Raw genomic sequence first — 17,788 nt, 5'->3', positions numbered from 1 at the left:
ACTGTAAATTGCAAAGTAGTTGCTAATTTGCATAGAGAAAATTCCTCACCTAAATCCTCAAAATCATAGGTATAATAAAAATATTTTGAGGAGGAAAAATGTCATTTTTAAAAATAGTGAAGTAAATTGCTTTAAATTTTCAAATTTCAAATTGTTTTGAATCTCTGAAAACTGATAAAATTATTGATTTAATTTCAGAGCACAATTTTTAGCACCTTAACATAAAGTCAAGTAACATTTACAAATTTATATGCCTATGGAATTATCACTTACCAGGAGATAAAGTAAGTACTCTGCCTGACAAGACTTTCATTAGTAATGACATTGTCTTTTTCACAGTCATAGGCATATGTTATGGATTAATGCAAATGAAGTTTATTTTGCCTCTGCTAAGCACTGGGAATACAAGGAAAGGCAAAAGTCAGTTCCTATTATGAAAGAAAATACTGATTTTTTACCTTGAAAGGACCAGGTATCCATTTTGGTAATTTATTCTGTGTAGTATCCAATAGTGTAGGTAGTTCACTCAGAATCTTGGTATCTAAAACAGTCTGAAGAAGTTCCACATGTTCTCGCTCAGCTTTTGGCTCTTCTACATCAAGTTCATAGTCAGTTTGTAGAGAACTTATCTCATCTTCAGCCATTCTTTCAATTTTCTCTGGTGGCTAGAGGGGAAAATAAATAAATAAATATATATAAACACAGACACAGACACACACACACACACACACACACACACACACACACACACACGCGCGCGCGCGCGCTTGGCTTCTTTGCCTTCCCTAACATTGTAAATCATGCAACTTCTTAATTCTTCATAAGAAAATCACCACTGAATTATAATGTCTTGAAACTGAACAAAGAAAGTTAAACTTCGTAAAAAGTTAGGAAAAGTCAAAAGTGGCTTAAAAATAAGGGCATGCAAGTGAACTTTGCAATCTTAATCGTAGTGTTTGTTCTTGCTCAAGTTATTACATCTAGAGTCTAATGAATTCAGCTTAATACTGACCTCCCCCACATAACAAGCATTTGGCAACCTTTGGGTGTTGTAAAAGTGTTATATCTCAAAAAGAGTGCTGGATTTGGATTCAAATCCTGGCCTTGTTACTTGCTATCTATGTAATACTGGGCAAATCACAAGGTTGCTCTCTCTCTGCCACAGTTTCTTTTTTTTTTCCTGAGGCAATTTGGGGTTAAGTGACTTGCCCAGGGTTACACAGCTAGGAAGTGTTAAGTGTCTGAGGCCAAATTTGAACTCAGGTCCTCCTGACTTCAGGATGGTGATCTATCCACTGTGCTAGTGTGAGGGATACTTATCCCTCAGCCATAGTTTCTTCATCTGTAGAACAAGGAGATTGAGCTACTTGACTTTTGGGCTACATAATCACTATTGTCAACATACACATTAATTGATTTGATTCCTAATTTGTTGCCTGAGCAATTAGTTCCCAACTAAAGATAGGGAGATGAACCAGAAGCTCTGGGGCAGAGAAGATAGAGCAGAAACTGTTCTTTGGAGATTAATAGGGGTAAGAGCATTATGGTAGTTTATATGGCACTTTCAATGTCTTCGACAACATTAGAAGAAGCTAATACTAGACAGGACAATTAAACATTGCTCCTCATTATTCATTGTTCTCCTTTTTCTCCATTCTCAGATTCAGCCAAACCACTCTCTCTTCCTCACATAGGCTACTCTACTCAACAGCCTTATACCCGAAATACCCACTCTCTTCATTTCTGCTTCATAAGATCCCTCACTTCCTTCAAGATGATCATGGTAGATCCTCCAGCTTTTAGTGGCCTTCTTTCCTATCTTATTTTTTATAAGTATAAATTGTTTCCCATGATGAATAAAATTTTCTTGAGTTGAGGAATTATTTGATTTTTTGGATCCTTACAGGCTAACACATAATAGGAACTCAATGTTTGTGAATTGATCATTTTTTACATCCCTTTCACATCATGAATTTTGAACATGATTTGTAATTGTGTTGTTCAGTGCTACTGCCTAAGGCACAAAAATATTTAAATCTGATTTCACAAATATGAAATGTTACAACTGCTTGAATCTAATACAAGAATGCTTCTAGAAAGGGAAAAAAATGAAGATCACAAATTTTACCACTAGACGTTCTGCAGTACTTTCTTTGTCTTCTGACTCTTCTGTTACTGCTGCTGCTGCTTCATCCTTTTCTTGATACTTCGTAATTAAAGATACCTCCTTCAAGGAACAAAATGAAAGATATTTAAAACATTAAGGGGAATTCTGTGGAACAAAGAATCAATCAATTTGTACTATAATGGAAAATACAGCACATACAAGTAAAATATTATTAATGGATTTCAAATTTATAGTATTTAAGATTGTTTATGAATTATAAAGATAAACTGATTACCTAAAAGAAATTTCATCACCATATAGAAAGACTCTGGTTTGGACACTCTACACCTTCTCAACTCACCCTTATAGCTGCTTCTCCTCTCTGGAGGACTGAAGGGGAGAGCATTAAACTCCTTTCTTTATAGGGAGTTCACAAATTTCTGTCCCATTCTTCATTCATTCATTCATAACATAGCTATGTTTTTCATAGATTGGTTTTTTCTTCACTGAATAAAAATCTCAGAGTGAAAAGGAATCTTAAGAGGCCATATAGACTTATACCTAATAAGAAGCCCCACATCATCATGTGTATCTCTCACACACACATCTTTATTTCTGTCTTATAGATAAGACTCTGTATATTTCCCTATCTCTGACACTGTCTCTGTTGATCTATCTTTACCTCTTTTTTCAGTGTGTCAGTGGGGACTATGCCAATTCTTTCTTCTATTTCTTGAAAAGAAAAGGAGATTCTCTCCATTCTCTCTTCCTTCTTCAGATATGGCGGCTACAAACACATGACAATGAGACTATGTCCTTGCCTAAGCTGCTTCTTATGTTTTGTTTTTTCTGCTAAGTATAGGTTGATAAAATAAGTTTTTGATGTTTTTAGCAAAGCTGCGAAAGGATAACCTGAATTTTATTTTCTGAGACCTTGTATCACTAAGGGTATGCATAATGCAAACTTCAGAAGGTGATAGTACAGGATTTCAATGGCACAATAACCTTTAATCAAAACAATCTAAGGCATTTCAATTATCAGCACTAATATTGTGGACGATTAAGAATTTTCTCAAATATTTAAAAGATTATTGAAATTCTAAGGCACCTTTCAGTTTTAAATCCTTTGATCCTTTATTTGCCATTCTGATCATAATTCATGTACTTTTTTTGCCAATTGTGTTTTATTAAGTCCAACATATTTTCCCATTCTTCATTAGCTATATTTTTCATAGATTGTTTTTTTCTTCACTGAATAAAAATCTCAGAATGAAAAGGAATCTCAGATGCCACATAGACTAACTCATATCTAAATAAGAATACCTATCACATCATGTCTAACAAATGGATGTTCATTCAGTTTGACTTGATGTTAGTTAGTGAGAAGTCAATTGCTTCTAAGATATCCCAGTTTATTTCTGACTGGGATGAGGAGCAAAGAGGGGGGAGGAGCTAGAATGGTAAAGGTTTTTCATATATCAAACCAAAATATTTTTCTTTATAGTTTACATCCATTGTTATAGATCATTCTTATGAGCTGAAAGAAATGATTATTGAATAATTACTTGTTAATATCAGGGAGATTCAGAATTTATCCCTCTCTGAAGCCTTATTATCTACTAGGCCTAGACAACATCTTAAAAATCTTGCAGATGATGAATTCACTTTCTTCTCAATCTTCTTCAGACGCCATCTTGATTGAAAAGTTCATTGTATTCTACTCAGGTTTGAATGGGGAAAAATTCTTTGATTTGATTGCCCAAGGTTGGGGGTTATTTAGAAATCAATGACTAGATCAAAGTCAAGAGGTCCCATAGGACCTCATTAGAATAGTTTCATTTCTCATTATAATAATAATTATTATTTAATAACAACAAATATAATAATATTCATTTTCTTTCTCATTACCTGTTAACCAACCAAGAGTGGATTTCTACCACTCGGATACTTATTCTTTCAAGGGCATATAAGCCTTGAGTGAATTACATGATGGGTCTTTGTCATATAAGAATGTCACTGATTTTTTTTTTTTTTACTACTTATATGCTAGCACGATTAATAAAATGATTAACAACTCACAAACTCTGTCTTCTGAACTTTTTATACATCACAGGAGCTAGACAGGACACATATAATTTCCCTCTCTCTGCTTTTAATAAAAATCTCTTAGAGGAAGAGATAAATCAGCTGGGGAAAAATAACATATGCATATTATATGTTAAAAGGTTTTTTTTAAGATGTAAAAACTGTAAGATTGTCAATATATTTGATTATTTTTTCATACTGTTTTCTCTTTTAAAGTCATGTTATGCCACAGTTTTCTTTAACTGTCCTGACTCAGTTTCCCTGTCTCAGTTACCTTAACTGTTCTGTCTCTGACCCAGTAAAACTAAGGATTATTCGCTCTCGGGTTATGAATTAGCAAGATAAAAGAGTAGATCTCCTGACTCTTTTAGGGATTTACAATATTCCTTTAGAATATTCCAAGACCAACCCATGATATCTTTACTTCTTTGTCTCTGGAATTTTTAGGTTTTATGGCTTCCCCTCCCTGATAAAAAAACTTTCCCTCCCTTTCTTCTTTGTCTCCAAAAAGGTATTTAAGAAGTTGGGGTTCCTTCATTCATTGCTGGAGAATGGCATCTGGCAGCTGTATGCTGGACGCTGGATTCTTTGGGTCCTCCAGCCCTGGGACCAATATGGATTCCTTGGTCCCAGTATACTTATCTCTGTCTGACTGGATAATCTGAGACATGAGTCCTGTCCAGTCAATCTTACTCTCCCATTAATAAAATATTAAAAACTCTCTAATCTCTCTCCTGCCTCAGTTTCTCCGGCATTACAGTCATATATAATTTGACCCCAACCTATGTTTCCAGGCTCATGGAGCTTTGATTTTCCTGCTTCTACTTGGCAATTTAGCTAACCTGACCTTGTCTCTCTTCTTATACACCCTGTTTTCTGGCTCCACCTTTTTTGTCTTGGCCATCTTTCTTTCCTAAAATAAATTTTTTTCACCTCTAGTAAGGAATAGAGTAATTCCCCAGACTCTCTAAATGAAAACTCTTTAATGAAAATGTAAAAAGACAAAAGAAAAGGGAAGGGGAAGGAAAGGGAGAGCTACTGAAGAGAAGACCCACGAAACTCTTAAAAATCCTTGAAGGAGAAAATTTTCCTTCAACCCTGCCTCAGTGAGAGACCACCCCAGGGAATCAGATAAAGTGGTTTATAGATAGGTGGGGCTGTTTTTAACGTTCATCCAAAAAGCAGCATACAATAGTAGCACCTAGCACAGCATTTAATTAGGAAAAAAACTCACCTAGGCCAACCCCCTCATTTTCAGATGAAGAAACTAAGGCCCAGTTAGAAGTGACTTGGCTATGGTGATAATTAATAATAAGTAAGACAATTGATATAACTGAGATCAAATCTAGGTCCTCTGATTCCAAATTTCCAAATCATATTGATGTGGGAAAGATTCCCTTCTAGATTCCCACCATCTCCTAGTTAATAATGTAAATTACCCTTTAACTCACAAATCCGGGTCCCTTTGAATTCCAATAGAAGATCTGACCTGTCCCAGCCCCACCCGGATCTGAGCCAACTTTGGAGCTACACCCAAAAGCCCCTTGAGCTAAATCTCCCATTATAAAAGGGAGACACTGGGATCACCCTCTCTTTGCAGAGATTCCAAACATGCTAGCCACGTGAAGACCCTCTGTCTACTTGACCCTCTGTTCGGTCTCCTCCTTATCTCTACCTTCGTCTATACTTTAACCTTGCTTACCCAATAATAAATCTCTTTTATCAGTCTAGCTCTGGGGCCAATAAATGCTTTTATTGGGGACTTGCCTCGCTACTAGACCCATTTATCGCCATATCAACCCATTTACCGCCATATCCTTACGCTGAAACCAAGGGGGTTGAAGGGGAGCTTTGCTTGACTCCCTGTACCCCAAACCTGCCACTAGACCTCAACTAAACCCTAATTTCATTTAGGTACCCCCCCCAAATCTAGACCTCAACAATATAGTACCAGAAAGAAAATTAGAGGTCAATTAGGTTAACCTATTCATTTTTTCAAATGAGATAATTGAGGTCAGGAATTTGAATGGTTAACTGTACTGAATATTAGTCCCTGCTTTCAAACTTACATTTTTTAAAAGTCTTATTATAAGAATAGCATTGCTGTTTTTTTGGTACAAAACTTTTGTTAATATTTTGTTAACTAGGGAGGATCCTCTAATTTTAAGGGAGTATTTGTTACCACATGTTGTCATAGTTGTGAACATAGTATGTGAAGCATAGTCACCTGCGAGATAAGGTGAGATCTTTCAAGACAGTTGTGAAAATCGAGTAAGGCTTCATCTATTTCAAAGTTTGAGTAGGCCTGAAGGACTTTAAGCATTAAGTCAAGGGCATACTTAACTCCCCTCCCTGCTATCCTCCTAAGGGCATACTTAAATCCTCTTGTTATCCTCCTATGACATTAGTATCTTTCTGTTTAGGTCAAATATGGGCAACTATGTACTTATTGGTCAGGTTCAATTTCTTGGGTAGTTTCTGCATTTAGAATGTAAGATCCTCAGCCAATAAGGATGAGGGTCAGTGGTGGGAGGGGGTATTTGCATTAGGGATTAAAAGTGTTGATCCTGCCCCCTACGGTGCCTCCTCCCTTTGATTGTCTGCTTGATGGGTAGGGCACCCGATTCTCACTAGAACATAATAAACTATCCTTTGCTTCTAGTGATCTCTCCAGCTTTTTTTATTAGATGATTTCTGACGCACACAAGTTGCAAAATGACATTAATCATTGCAAAACAGACGTTGTCTTTTTTTCATATCAATAACATGTCAGTATATACTACCCCTTAATGTCTAATTGATAATGAAGTTAATATTTGAATAAGGAGGCAAAGATGAGTTATTTTATAGGTTCTAAACAAGTAATTGTTTTTACAAATGACTTTCTTGAGAAATCCCATGATTTGCATCTCTTTTCTTTTAAGTTCCAGCAGGCAAACCCTAAAAGCCTATAGAAGTCAGTTTGCAAGAAAAAGAATGCATATATCTATTTTACATACTTTCTTGCTATACTTGTGTAGCACCTGTACTGCTATATGCTGTTATGCATGTAAATTCCATTTGGGTGTGAAAGGGGTTAGAAACTGATAAGAGACCCTTCCCCCTAGCTGAGAACAGATAAAACATGCCTATTATCTTTCAAGAGTTGCCAGAACAGCCTTCTTCCAAAATCTTGACTCTTAAGAAAGTCTTTCATCAGTCAAGTAAATACTGTCCTGAGAGGTAAGAAGTTGCTTGTACCAGGAAAGTTATGCTCACTAGAACCAATTGTATTTTTTAGCATTTGCCAAACTAATAGCAAAACTGCCATTGAAAAGTTCAAAGTATATATATATATATGCAAAATTCCAGGTGTAGACCAACAACAATCAGTTAAACATATTTTGAATAACACTAAGTTAAACATTATATTCCAGAGTTAGGAAGCAGCACTAGCCTACTGTGAACAAAATCAGAGTATACTATAAAATAGGGAAGATCAATGACTATGCAGATGTTTTTGTCTCAAAGGCCTCTAGACAACAAAGTTGTAATAATACTGTTATTCCACAGTTCTCAGTTTCCATAATTATGCTGACCCAGTCTGACTCAGTTTCCCTGCTTCCCAAAAGCTCAGTCCTGCAAAACCTCTCTTCCCTCTTTATCAGAATATTTGATAAGGATAAAAGATCTTATGTTTTAGGATATCAGAATGCTTCTCCCCATCCCAAGTTACAGAATGTGAGATACCACCTTATCAAGATGCCTCTCCCTATCTCCCGGATTCCTCCCCCATGCCTTTTCTGGGACACAAAATGGGATAAAAGTCGCTTCTGAAATAAAATAAGTTGAATGGAAATATATTTTGAATGACTGGCATACCAATTCAAACTGCAAACAAGTTACTGTGACTTTTGCATATCCAAATGTGCTTGTCCAATATATATTCCAAGTGCTGTACAAATAAGAAAAGTTCTGCTGCTCAGTCCTTTTTCAGGAAACAATTTCACTATGAATAAGCTATTTATATAACAATTGTTCTTTTGTCAATACTTCCATTTTTATAATCATTAGAAGGCACCTCCTGGAGAGCTCAAAAAACTATGTTGTGCTTTTAGATAAAATTAATGAAGGATTTGTTCAAACTAAGTCAATTACAATGCTAAAAGTAAATTCCATTGTCATAATATTAAATCTAATCACACACAAATTGTATAATAATACAGTGATCAATTCAGAATATTAAGCATTTTTATGGCCATTAAGCATTTTTACTAAAGAAGATATAACACAAACCCAAATTTCTTTTTTTCAATGACATATACATTTCAGATGTCTCATACATATTAGGTTATAAGAGTTACTGTGCCAAATATAATATTCTTTATTAATCTAAAAGTTTGGTTCATTATTTAGACTATTTTATTATAGTGTTCTTTTAAGAGAAATTAAGAAAAGATTCTGTTCCCAAGATTGTTCAAGTCTAGTTATGGAAAACAAAATTAACAACCAAATAATTAGCAAACAATACAAGGTATTATTGTAAGGAAGTGATAAGTAAAACGGTGTAGAGTCTGTAGACTATAAGACAGTAAGAGATTCGTCCAGAAAGACTTGAGACAGAAGACAGGCATTTAGAAATACAACACTCCAAATTTGCCAAAGAAAATTGTTATTTAAGGGTACATAAAAGGCCTTAGGTAAAGGTAGTTTTTCTTATTCTATATCTGGAAATGACACATCTGAAGACAAATGTATGAAATGTATGAACATTAAACCTGAAAACTCCTCAGATTATATAATCAAAACTGAATTCTCTTACTATCCAATTTCAAAATGAAAACTTGTCCTGTTACTTTTTCTTCAATATCAAAACTAAAAAAATATGTATTTCAGAATTTTTACCATCTCTCAAACAGACCAGAACCAAATACTAGCTATTGTAATGACAAAAATAAACGGAGGAAAAGAAGCATAGGGAAAGAAGAAAAGCGATCATTTTGATGAAATCTTTATTGCTGCCCCAGGAGTATTTTTATTACTATAAGCAGCAGTATTATTGCTATAATAAATCAGAGTGATGTAAACTGTCCCCCTGATCTTTGAGAAGAAAGGGTAGAAAAAGCCCTGATGTAGACTGTGTCCCCTTTAATCTTTGGGGGAAGGGTAATCCTGAGTCTTAAAACCCTCCCAGCCTCTAGGAGGGGGTCCCACCCTCCTATTCATAGGGAAAATTCCCAGATAGTACTCTCCTATTCAATTGGAGATCATGCCAGGGGCATGGTCAACTCTTTATTGAAAGGTTCCCCAGTTCTGGGCCAAAATCAGGAATGCCTGCTGAATTTGCTTTTCAGTGTAAACTCACTTTTGCAAAAGTTCTAATAGGAACCTACTAAGAAAGTTGTTTTCTTAGTGTAATAAAGACATTCTTGCCACAAACCTTGAGCCTCTATTCATTGGAATTTGTGAATTTTTTCACAAAGCCTGCGGACTGGCAGGATCCCATGGCTGTTAGGGGATCCCTCAACCCTCATTTCTCACACTTCAATAAGAGGCATCTTAATTAGGTATCATCAGTGACTTTTACTATTAAATCACACAGAATCTTAAAGTTTTAAGGAATCTCAAAGTTCATTCGAATTCAGTCCATACTTGAATAAGCATCTTCCAGCTTGTTTACAAATAGCCTACAAATGGAAAAGAGCTACCTACTGCCTCTCAAAGCATCCTGTAGTACTTTTAGATTTCATTGTTAAAAAATTTATCTTAACACGAATTTAAATTGACCTTTTTTAGTAACTGCTACCCATTATTTCTAGTTCTGTTTTCTGGGTCCAAATAGATTAAGTATAATCCTTCCCTTAAAATACTTGAAAACAACTATTATACCTCTCTAACTCTTCCATCCTTTTAAGGCTAAACATGGTTATGCCACCGTTTCCTTTAATTTTCTGTTTCAGTTTCCCTAAATTATTCTGCCTCAGTTTCCTCAAATTGTCCTGCCTCAGTTTCCCTAAATTATTCTACTTCAGGTTACCTGAACTTTTCTGCCTCAACCTCCCTGGTTGCAAACCCTCAGCCGTTCCTGACTGTTAGGACTGATATAACTTAGGGCTGGCTACTCTAAGGTCTTAAGCTGTAAATGTTTAATTTCAGGTAAGGGGGAGATCTTCTATTTCAGATATCCGAGCACTTAAAGCTAATTACCTATTTCTCAATGACTCTATTAGCATGTTTGGAAAAATGGCCCTTCTCACTGTTTGGTGCTGGCTCAACATTTGAGGTTAAGATAATCGCAGGCAAGGATTAGAAGGTAAGGTGACAGAGGCCAAAAACTCAATTGGTGGCAGGACGAGGAGGAGAAAGGTGGAAATTCTGGACTCCAGAATCAAGAAGAGATGTTTGGCAAAATTCCTTGCAGTTTGCCTGCTTCTTTAACTTCTCCCTCTAAAGACCAAGGATTTTTACTTATCCTGACTCTGGCTGATCCTGAGACCTCCAGGGAGCTTGTTTGGACTTAACATCTTACCAATGTGATTACTGTCCTTGGGAAACTCTCAATCTAATTATGTCCTGAAAATTTAACAAAAAACTGCAAATAATATTCAAGACACAAGGGCTAGGGTTTGGTAAGACTATAAATTCCCTAGTTCCAGAAATTATGAATCAATGCAGTCTAATACTGCATCAGTATTACTACTATATTTTTAAACTTATTAGATTGAATTTATCTATCATTAAAAAAATAGATTTTTTTTTTTCCTGATGAATTGTTATTTAATCATGTCTTTCACAACTGGTATTTCAGATGGTGATTTAAGAAAAATTAAAGCTTTTTATTTTCAAAATATATACATGGATAATTTCCAATATTCACCCTTGAAAAACCTTGTGTTCCAAATATTTTTCCTCCTTTCTACTCATCCTCTCCCCTAGATGACAAGTAATCCAATATATGTTAAACGTGCAATTCTTCTATACATGTTTCCACAAATATAATGCTGCACAAGAAAAATGAGATCAAAAAGGAAAAAAAAATGAGAAAGAAAACAAAATGCAAGCAAGCAGTCCACATAACTCCTTTGTCTGGGTGCAAATCACAAGATCATTGGAACTGGCCTGAATCATCTCATTGGTGAAGAGAGCTATGTCCATCAGAATTAATCATTGTATAATGCTGCTGCTGCCATGTAAAATGATCTGGTTCTGCTAATTTCACTTACCATCAGTTCATATAAGTCTCTCCAGGCATCTCTGAAATCATCCTATTGGTCATTTCTTACAGAACAATAATATTCCATAACATTCACATACCATAACTTATTCAGTCATTTTCCAACTGATGGGCATCCACTCAGTTTCCAATTTCTTTCCACTACAAAAAAAGACTGCCACAAACATTTTTTGCACATGTAGATTTCTTTATTATCTTTTTGAGATATGCACAGTTTGATAGCTCTTTGAGCATAGTTCCAAAGTGCTCTTCAGCATGGTTGCATCAGTTCATAACTTCACCAACAATGTATAGTGTCCCAGTTATTCCACATCCCTCCAACATTCGTCATTATCTTTTCCTGTCATCTTAGCCAATCTGACAGGCATGTAGTGGTACCTCAGAGTTATCTTAATTTGCATTTCTCTGATCAATACTGCATCTTTTTATGTGACTACAAATGGTTTTAATTTCTTCATCTGAAAATTGTCTTCTTATTCTTTGACCATTATCAATTAAGAGAATGGCTTGAATTCTTGTAAATTTAAGTCAATTCTCTATATATTTTAGAAATGAGGCCTTTACCAGAATCCTTGAATGTAAAATTTTTTCCCCAGTTTATTACTTCCCTTCTAATCTTGTCTGCATTGCTTTCATTTGTAGAAAAAAAAATTTTTAACTTAATATAAGCAAAATTATCCATTTTGTATTCAATAATGTACTCCAGTTCTTCTTTGGCCACCAAGTTCTTCCTTCTCCACAGATCTGAGAGGTAAATTATCCTTTGTTCTTCTAATTTGTTTATAATAATACTATGTCTCATTTTGACCTTATTTTGGCATAGGTTGTTAGGTGTTGGTAAATGCCAAGTTTCTGCATACTAATTTTGAATTTTCCCAGCAGTTTTTGTCAAAGTGAGTTTTTATCCCCAAGCCTGAAATTTTGGGTTTGTCAAACACTAGATTACAGTAGTCAAATTATTTTGTGCTGAACACCTACTTATTCCACTGATTGACCATTCTATTTCTTAGCCATTACCAAATAGTTTTGATGACCACTGCTTTATAATATAGTTTTAGGTCTGGTACCACTAGGCCACCTTCATTTGCATTTTTTTTCATCAATTCTCTTTAAATTCTTGACTTTTTGTTCTTCCAGATTAACTTTGTCATTATCTTTTCTAGCTCTGTAATTTCTTGGGAGTTTGATTGACATGGTACTGAATAAGTAGTTTAATTTAGGTAGTACTGTCATTTTTATTATATTTTCCCGATTAGATCAATTTGTGTGGAAAGTGTTTTGTAATTGTGTTCATATAGTCCCCTGACTTTGCCTTGACAGGTAAATTCTCAAATATTTTATATCATCTACAGTTATTTTAAGTGGAATTTCTCTTTGTATCACTGGCTGCTGGACTTTGTTGGTAATATATAAAAATGCTGATGATTTCTGTGGATTTATTTTGTATCCTGCAACTTTGCTAAAGTTGTGGATTGTTTCTAATTGCTTTTTAGTTGATTCTTTAGGATTCTCTAAGTATACCATCATATCATATGCAAAGAGTGATAATTTGGTTTCCTCATTACTTACTCTAATTTCTTTAATCTCTTTTTCTTCTCTTATTCCTAAAAATAACAATTATAACACAATATTGAACAGTAAGGTGATAATGGGCAACCTTGTTTCACCCTTGATCTTACTGGGAATGTTTATCCCCATTACATATGATGCTTGCTGATGGTTTTAAATAGATGCTCCTGATCATTTTAAAGAAAATCCCATTTGTTTCTAAACTCTCTAATGTTTTTAATAGGAATGAGTGCTGGATTTTGTCAAACACTTTTTCTGCATCTATTGAGATGATCATATGGTTTTTGTTAGTTTGGTTATTGATATAGTCAATTATGCTAATAGTTTTCCTAATATTGAACCAGTCTTGAATTCTTGGTATAAATTGTAATTGGTCATGGTGTATTATCCTGAGGATAACTTGCTGTAATATTTTTGCTAATATTTTATTTAAGATTATTGCATCAATATTCATCAGAGAAACTGGTCTATAATTTTCTTTCTCTATTTTGACTCTAACTGGATCAGCACCATATCTGTGTTATAAAAGGAATTTGATAGGACTCCTTTCCCTATTTTTCCAAATATTTTGCATAGTATTGGAATTAATGTTCTTTAAATGTTTAGTAGAATTCACATGTAAATGCATCTGGCTATGGAGATTTTTGAGGGGATGTTGATTAATAGCTTGTTCCATTTCTTTTTCTAAAATGGGACTATTTCAGTCATTTATTTCCTCTTCTGTTAATCTGAAAATCTCTATGTTTTTGTAAATATTCCTCCATTTCACTTAGATTATCAGATTTATTGACATATATTTGGACAAAATAACTTCTAATTATTGCTCTAATTTTCTCTTCATTGGTAGAAAGTTCTCACTTTTCATTTTTGAGAATAGCAATTTGATACAAATTTCTCTGTGAAGCTAAAAATGTCTGATATTCTCTCTTTGAGCCAAATCTGATGAGACTAAGATTCACACAATGCTCATCCCCTTTCCTTCTTTCCCTTAATTATAATAGGTCTTTTTCACCTCTCCATGAGATGTAATTTACCCCGCTTTCCTTTTCTTCCAGTAGAATTCCCTTTCCTCTTCTAGTTGTTTTTTTTTTTTAATATCATTACAATAAAATCAAATTATACCTATACCCTCTAAGTATACACACAACAGAGATACAGAACTCTAAACATATCATCTTTCTCTATAGGGATATAAGCTTTTTAACTTTTAGAAGAAAGTTATTTTTTTCTTTCCTTTCTACCTTTTTATGCTTCCCTTGAGTCCTGTATTTGAAGATCAAATTTTCTGTTCAGCTCTAGTTTTTTCATCAGAAATGAATGAAATTCACCTGTTTCATTGAATGTAGATCTTTTCCCCTGAAAGATGATTCTTGGTTGCAATTCAAATTCCTTTGCCTTTTAGAACATCAGATTATTCCAGGTCTTTCAATACTTTAAAATGGAAGCTGTGAGATCCTGGATAATACTGATTGTGGTTCCTCAATATTTGAATTGTTTCTTTGTGGCTGCTTGCAATATTTTCTGCTTGATCTGATAATTTTGAAATGTAGCTTTGATGTTCCTGGAGTTTTCATTTTGTGGTCTCTTTTAGGAGGTGATCGATGAATTCTTTCAATGGCTACTTTATCCTCTCGTTCTAGGACTTCAATGTAGAGGGCCAGGATTGAATGGGTCCATGAGGGCAAAGCGATTCAAATTTTTGGCTCACCATCTTTCTAATTATTGTACAGACATATAGGGTAAAAATCTTGATGGAGAATGCATGCAATAGAAACAAGGTTTTTTAAGTATATTATTTACCTCTCAACAATGAATTAAATACATACTTAAGGTAAATGCATCAGTATGATAATTTCTGCTATTTACTACTCTGTTTCAACAAGTAGTTTGGTATTGATAAAACATTGCAGCTATTTACAATTCTATTGATGTTGATGGGCCTCAAAACTAGGCCCATCACAATTCTATGTTGATAAGTAGCTTGATATTGATGATTGGGATGGATACTGAAATCTCAAAGTATGGAATGTACATTAACCCTAGAGGGATAATGATGTTAACTGAAGGTAACTAATGTTGTAATGGTATATTTAAGATAGACATTTCAGATTAATAAATGAAGGCTGCAAAAGCACAATTTCCACATAGTCTCAGGTATCCACACTCTTGGTTTTCATTGGAGCTGAAATCCAATATATCAGGTTAATTTTCCTTGATAATTTCCTGAAAGATGATGTCTAGGCTTTTTTTTACAGCATGGTTTTCAGGAAGTACAATAATTCTTAGATTATCTTCCTAGATTTATTTTCTAGATCAATTTTTTTTCCAATGAAATATTTGATATTTTTTTCTTTTTTCTTTTTTTTTTTTTTTCATTTTTTTGGTTTTATATGACTGATTCTTGAAGTCTCATTGAGTCATTCACTTCCATTTGTTCTATTCTAATTTTGGATGAGTAATTTTCTTCAGTTAGCTTTTTTATCTCCTTTTGCATTTGGCCAATTGAACTTTTAAATGAGGTGTTTTGTTCATTGGATTTTTTTTTTCCACTTCACAAATTCTGTTTCTCAATAAGTTGTTTTCTTTTTCAAATCTATTTTATAAGGAATTTTGTGCTTTTTTCATTTCATCAAATCTATTTTTAAGGCGTTATATGATTTTTCCATTTCACAATCTATTTTTAAGGTGTTTTCTTCAGATAATTTCTATGTTTCCTTTTCCAAACTCTCTTGCAAAGTTTTCATTTCCTTTCCCCATTTTTCTTCTAACTCTCTTTTAAGATCCTTTTTGAATTCTTCCAAGAGAGCCTTGTGAGAAGGGGACCAACTTATATCACCCTTTGGGGCTTCATCTGGAGATGATTTGCCTTTAGGATTCTCATGTTTTGAGGTTTAAAAAAAAAAAAAAAGCTATCTATAGTCAGAGTCCTTTTTGCTTTTTTGCTCATTTTTAAAAATCGGTTGATATTGATTCTTATGGCAAAGGGGAGATTGTCCTAAGCGTCCTCTATAGGCAACCGTGGCTTTAGGCTGCTCTGGGCCAATGCTGCTGACTTCCTGTGCTAGGTGAATGTGGCCAAATTCTGGATTATTTTGGGGTTTGGAGGCTCAATATTTGCTTTTTGTATTTGCATTGGATGTCTTATAGCTAATCTGCCAATTGTAACTGGCATGTAACCAGGACAGAGTAACTAATGCTGCCTTGTAGATTCCTTGGTGCTTGGATACATGGCTCTGGATCTCGGTGCTATGCCACCTCCCCAGGGGCTAATTGAAACAGACATTTTCTGAAGTTCTTCCAAAATTTCAGCTGGAAATTCGTTACACTCCAAATATTTATAGGTTCTGTCACTCCAAAAGCAGTTCAAAGGCATGATCTAAGGGACACCAGATAGAGCTCAGACAAAGATATCTCTACTCTTTGACATCTTGGCTCTGTGATTTTTTTTAAAAGCTCCAAAGTAAAACTTTATATTTACCCCTATTCCCATTCAATTTCATCTTATTAGATTTGGTCAAGTATACTTGAAAAGGACCCATCCATAGACCATGGAAGTTCTAAGTTATAGTAACATATACAGAAGCAGGGCAGATAATTTGTGACACTTAAGAGAATCCAGGCTTCTATTACATAAAAATGCAGTTAAGAGTCTAGGACTTGTACTGGAGAATGTGCCATTAATGACTATGGACTTTATTAAATTGAATGAATTCTCTTTAGCTGTCCTTAGGTGACTAGTGATAGGAACAACAACATAAAAGGTATACAAAATAACAAAACTCAAAGATTTTAACTCTCAAAGAACTTCATTTCCAAGATAGTATTTTGTTATTAGAAAACAAATTGTAGAAATTGGAATCATACAAAACAGTGTTGTGCCAGACTCTTAACAGTTCCAATGCATGATACAAAGAAACAGTTGGTTCTGACCCAAACATATAATTTCTGAACATATAGTTTTCCTGAAGGCATAATATGAAGACTTGAATTACTTGAAAGCAGAGAAAATGTTAGAATGGACACAAAACAGATTTAGTGTCCCAAAATTTATTCAAAGATCAATATTACCAATTGAGAGTACATTCTCAGAAAGTATAAGCAGCAAGTCTTTCAAACTTCTGTTGGTCCCAAATGATATGAAAAATAAATCTCTATAATAGTCTTATGCATTTGAATTTGTACTGTTCAAATAGTTATGATTGTGTAAAACATGGTCATTGGTTCCAGCCCAGTGAAAATATGTAATTGGAATTTGAATAAAATGACCACAGGATTTAATATTTTCACTAATCTGGACACAGCTGTATAAAATTTTTCTGTTTTTATTTTTTTAATCTGGACAGACAGGAAGAATATGAACAATATTCCAGTGATGTCAGCCCACTTCATACAGTATGCCTATATATACCCACACCATCAGGATAACTTGAGAGCATTAACTTAATACTGCTGGACATGTTCAGTTTTGGTAAGGTAGAGTCATATACATATATATATATATATATATATATATAGTCTTTTAGTCTACTAAACAGCCATCAATTTCTAAATAACTAATCAAAAGTGGTGAAATATGCGTGTAGCCCCAATGCTATGGAGGTTATGGCTAATCAATAACTTATGCTTAGGAATTCTGAGTTACACTGGACAGCAACAGGACATCAGAGAGTCTCCTTTCTACCCCAAATAAAGGTACCTTAGTCCAATCTGCACACTTCTCATAGCCTGAGTTTTGCCCTCCAGCGTGATAGGAAAACCACTTTTCTCTTTAAAACTTACAAGCCCTCTTCTGATCATTAATTCTATAGATTCTA

At 34.4% G+C, this 17,788-nt stretch overlaps 1 protein-coding gene across 1 annotated transcript in view; it reads right to left on the bottom strand.

Annotated features, from left to right (window-relative positions):
• The window catches only part of TTC6 (tetratricopeptide repeat domain 6), a 288,496-nt gene that overhangs the window by 215,586 nt on the left and 55,122 nt on the right, over window positions 1-17,788 (bottom strand). Inside the window, exons 4-5 of the mRNA XM_051978083.1 lie at window positions 2,129-2,227; window positions 459-665 (exon numbers count right to left, since the gene is read on the bottom strand). Of these exons, the coding sequence (XP_051834043.1) occupies window positions 459-665; window positions 2,129-2,227 (306 nt within the window). The remainder of the gene's footprint in view (window positions 1-458; window positions 666-2,128; window positions 2,228-17,788) is intronic.

This window comes from Antechinus flavipes, chromosome 2 (assembly GCF_016432865.1).
Source record: "Antechinus flavipes isolate AdamAnt ecotype Samford, QLD, Australia chromosome 2, AdamAnt_v2, whole genome shotgun sequence".
NCBI classification, from domain to species: Eukaryota; Metazoa; Chordata; class Mammalia; order Dasyuromorphia; family Dasyuridae; genus Antechinus; species Antechinus flavipes.
This window is presented reverse-complemented; position numbering and strand designations above follow the sequence as displayed.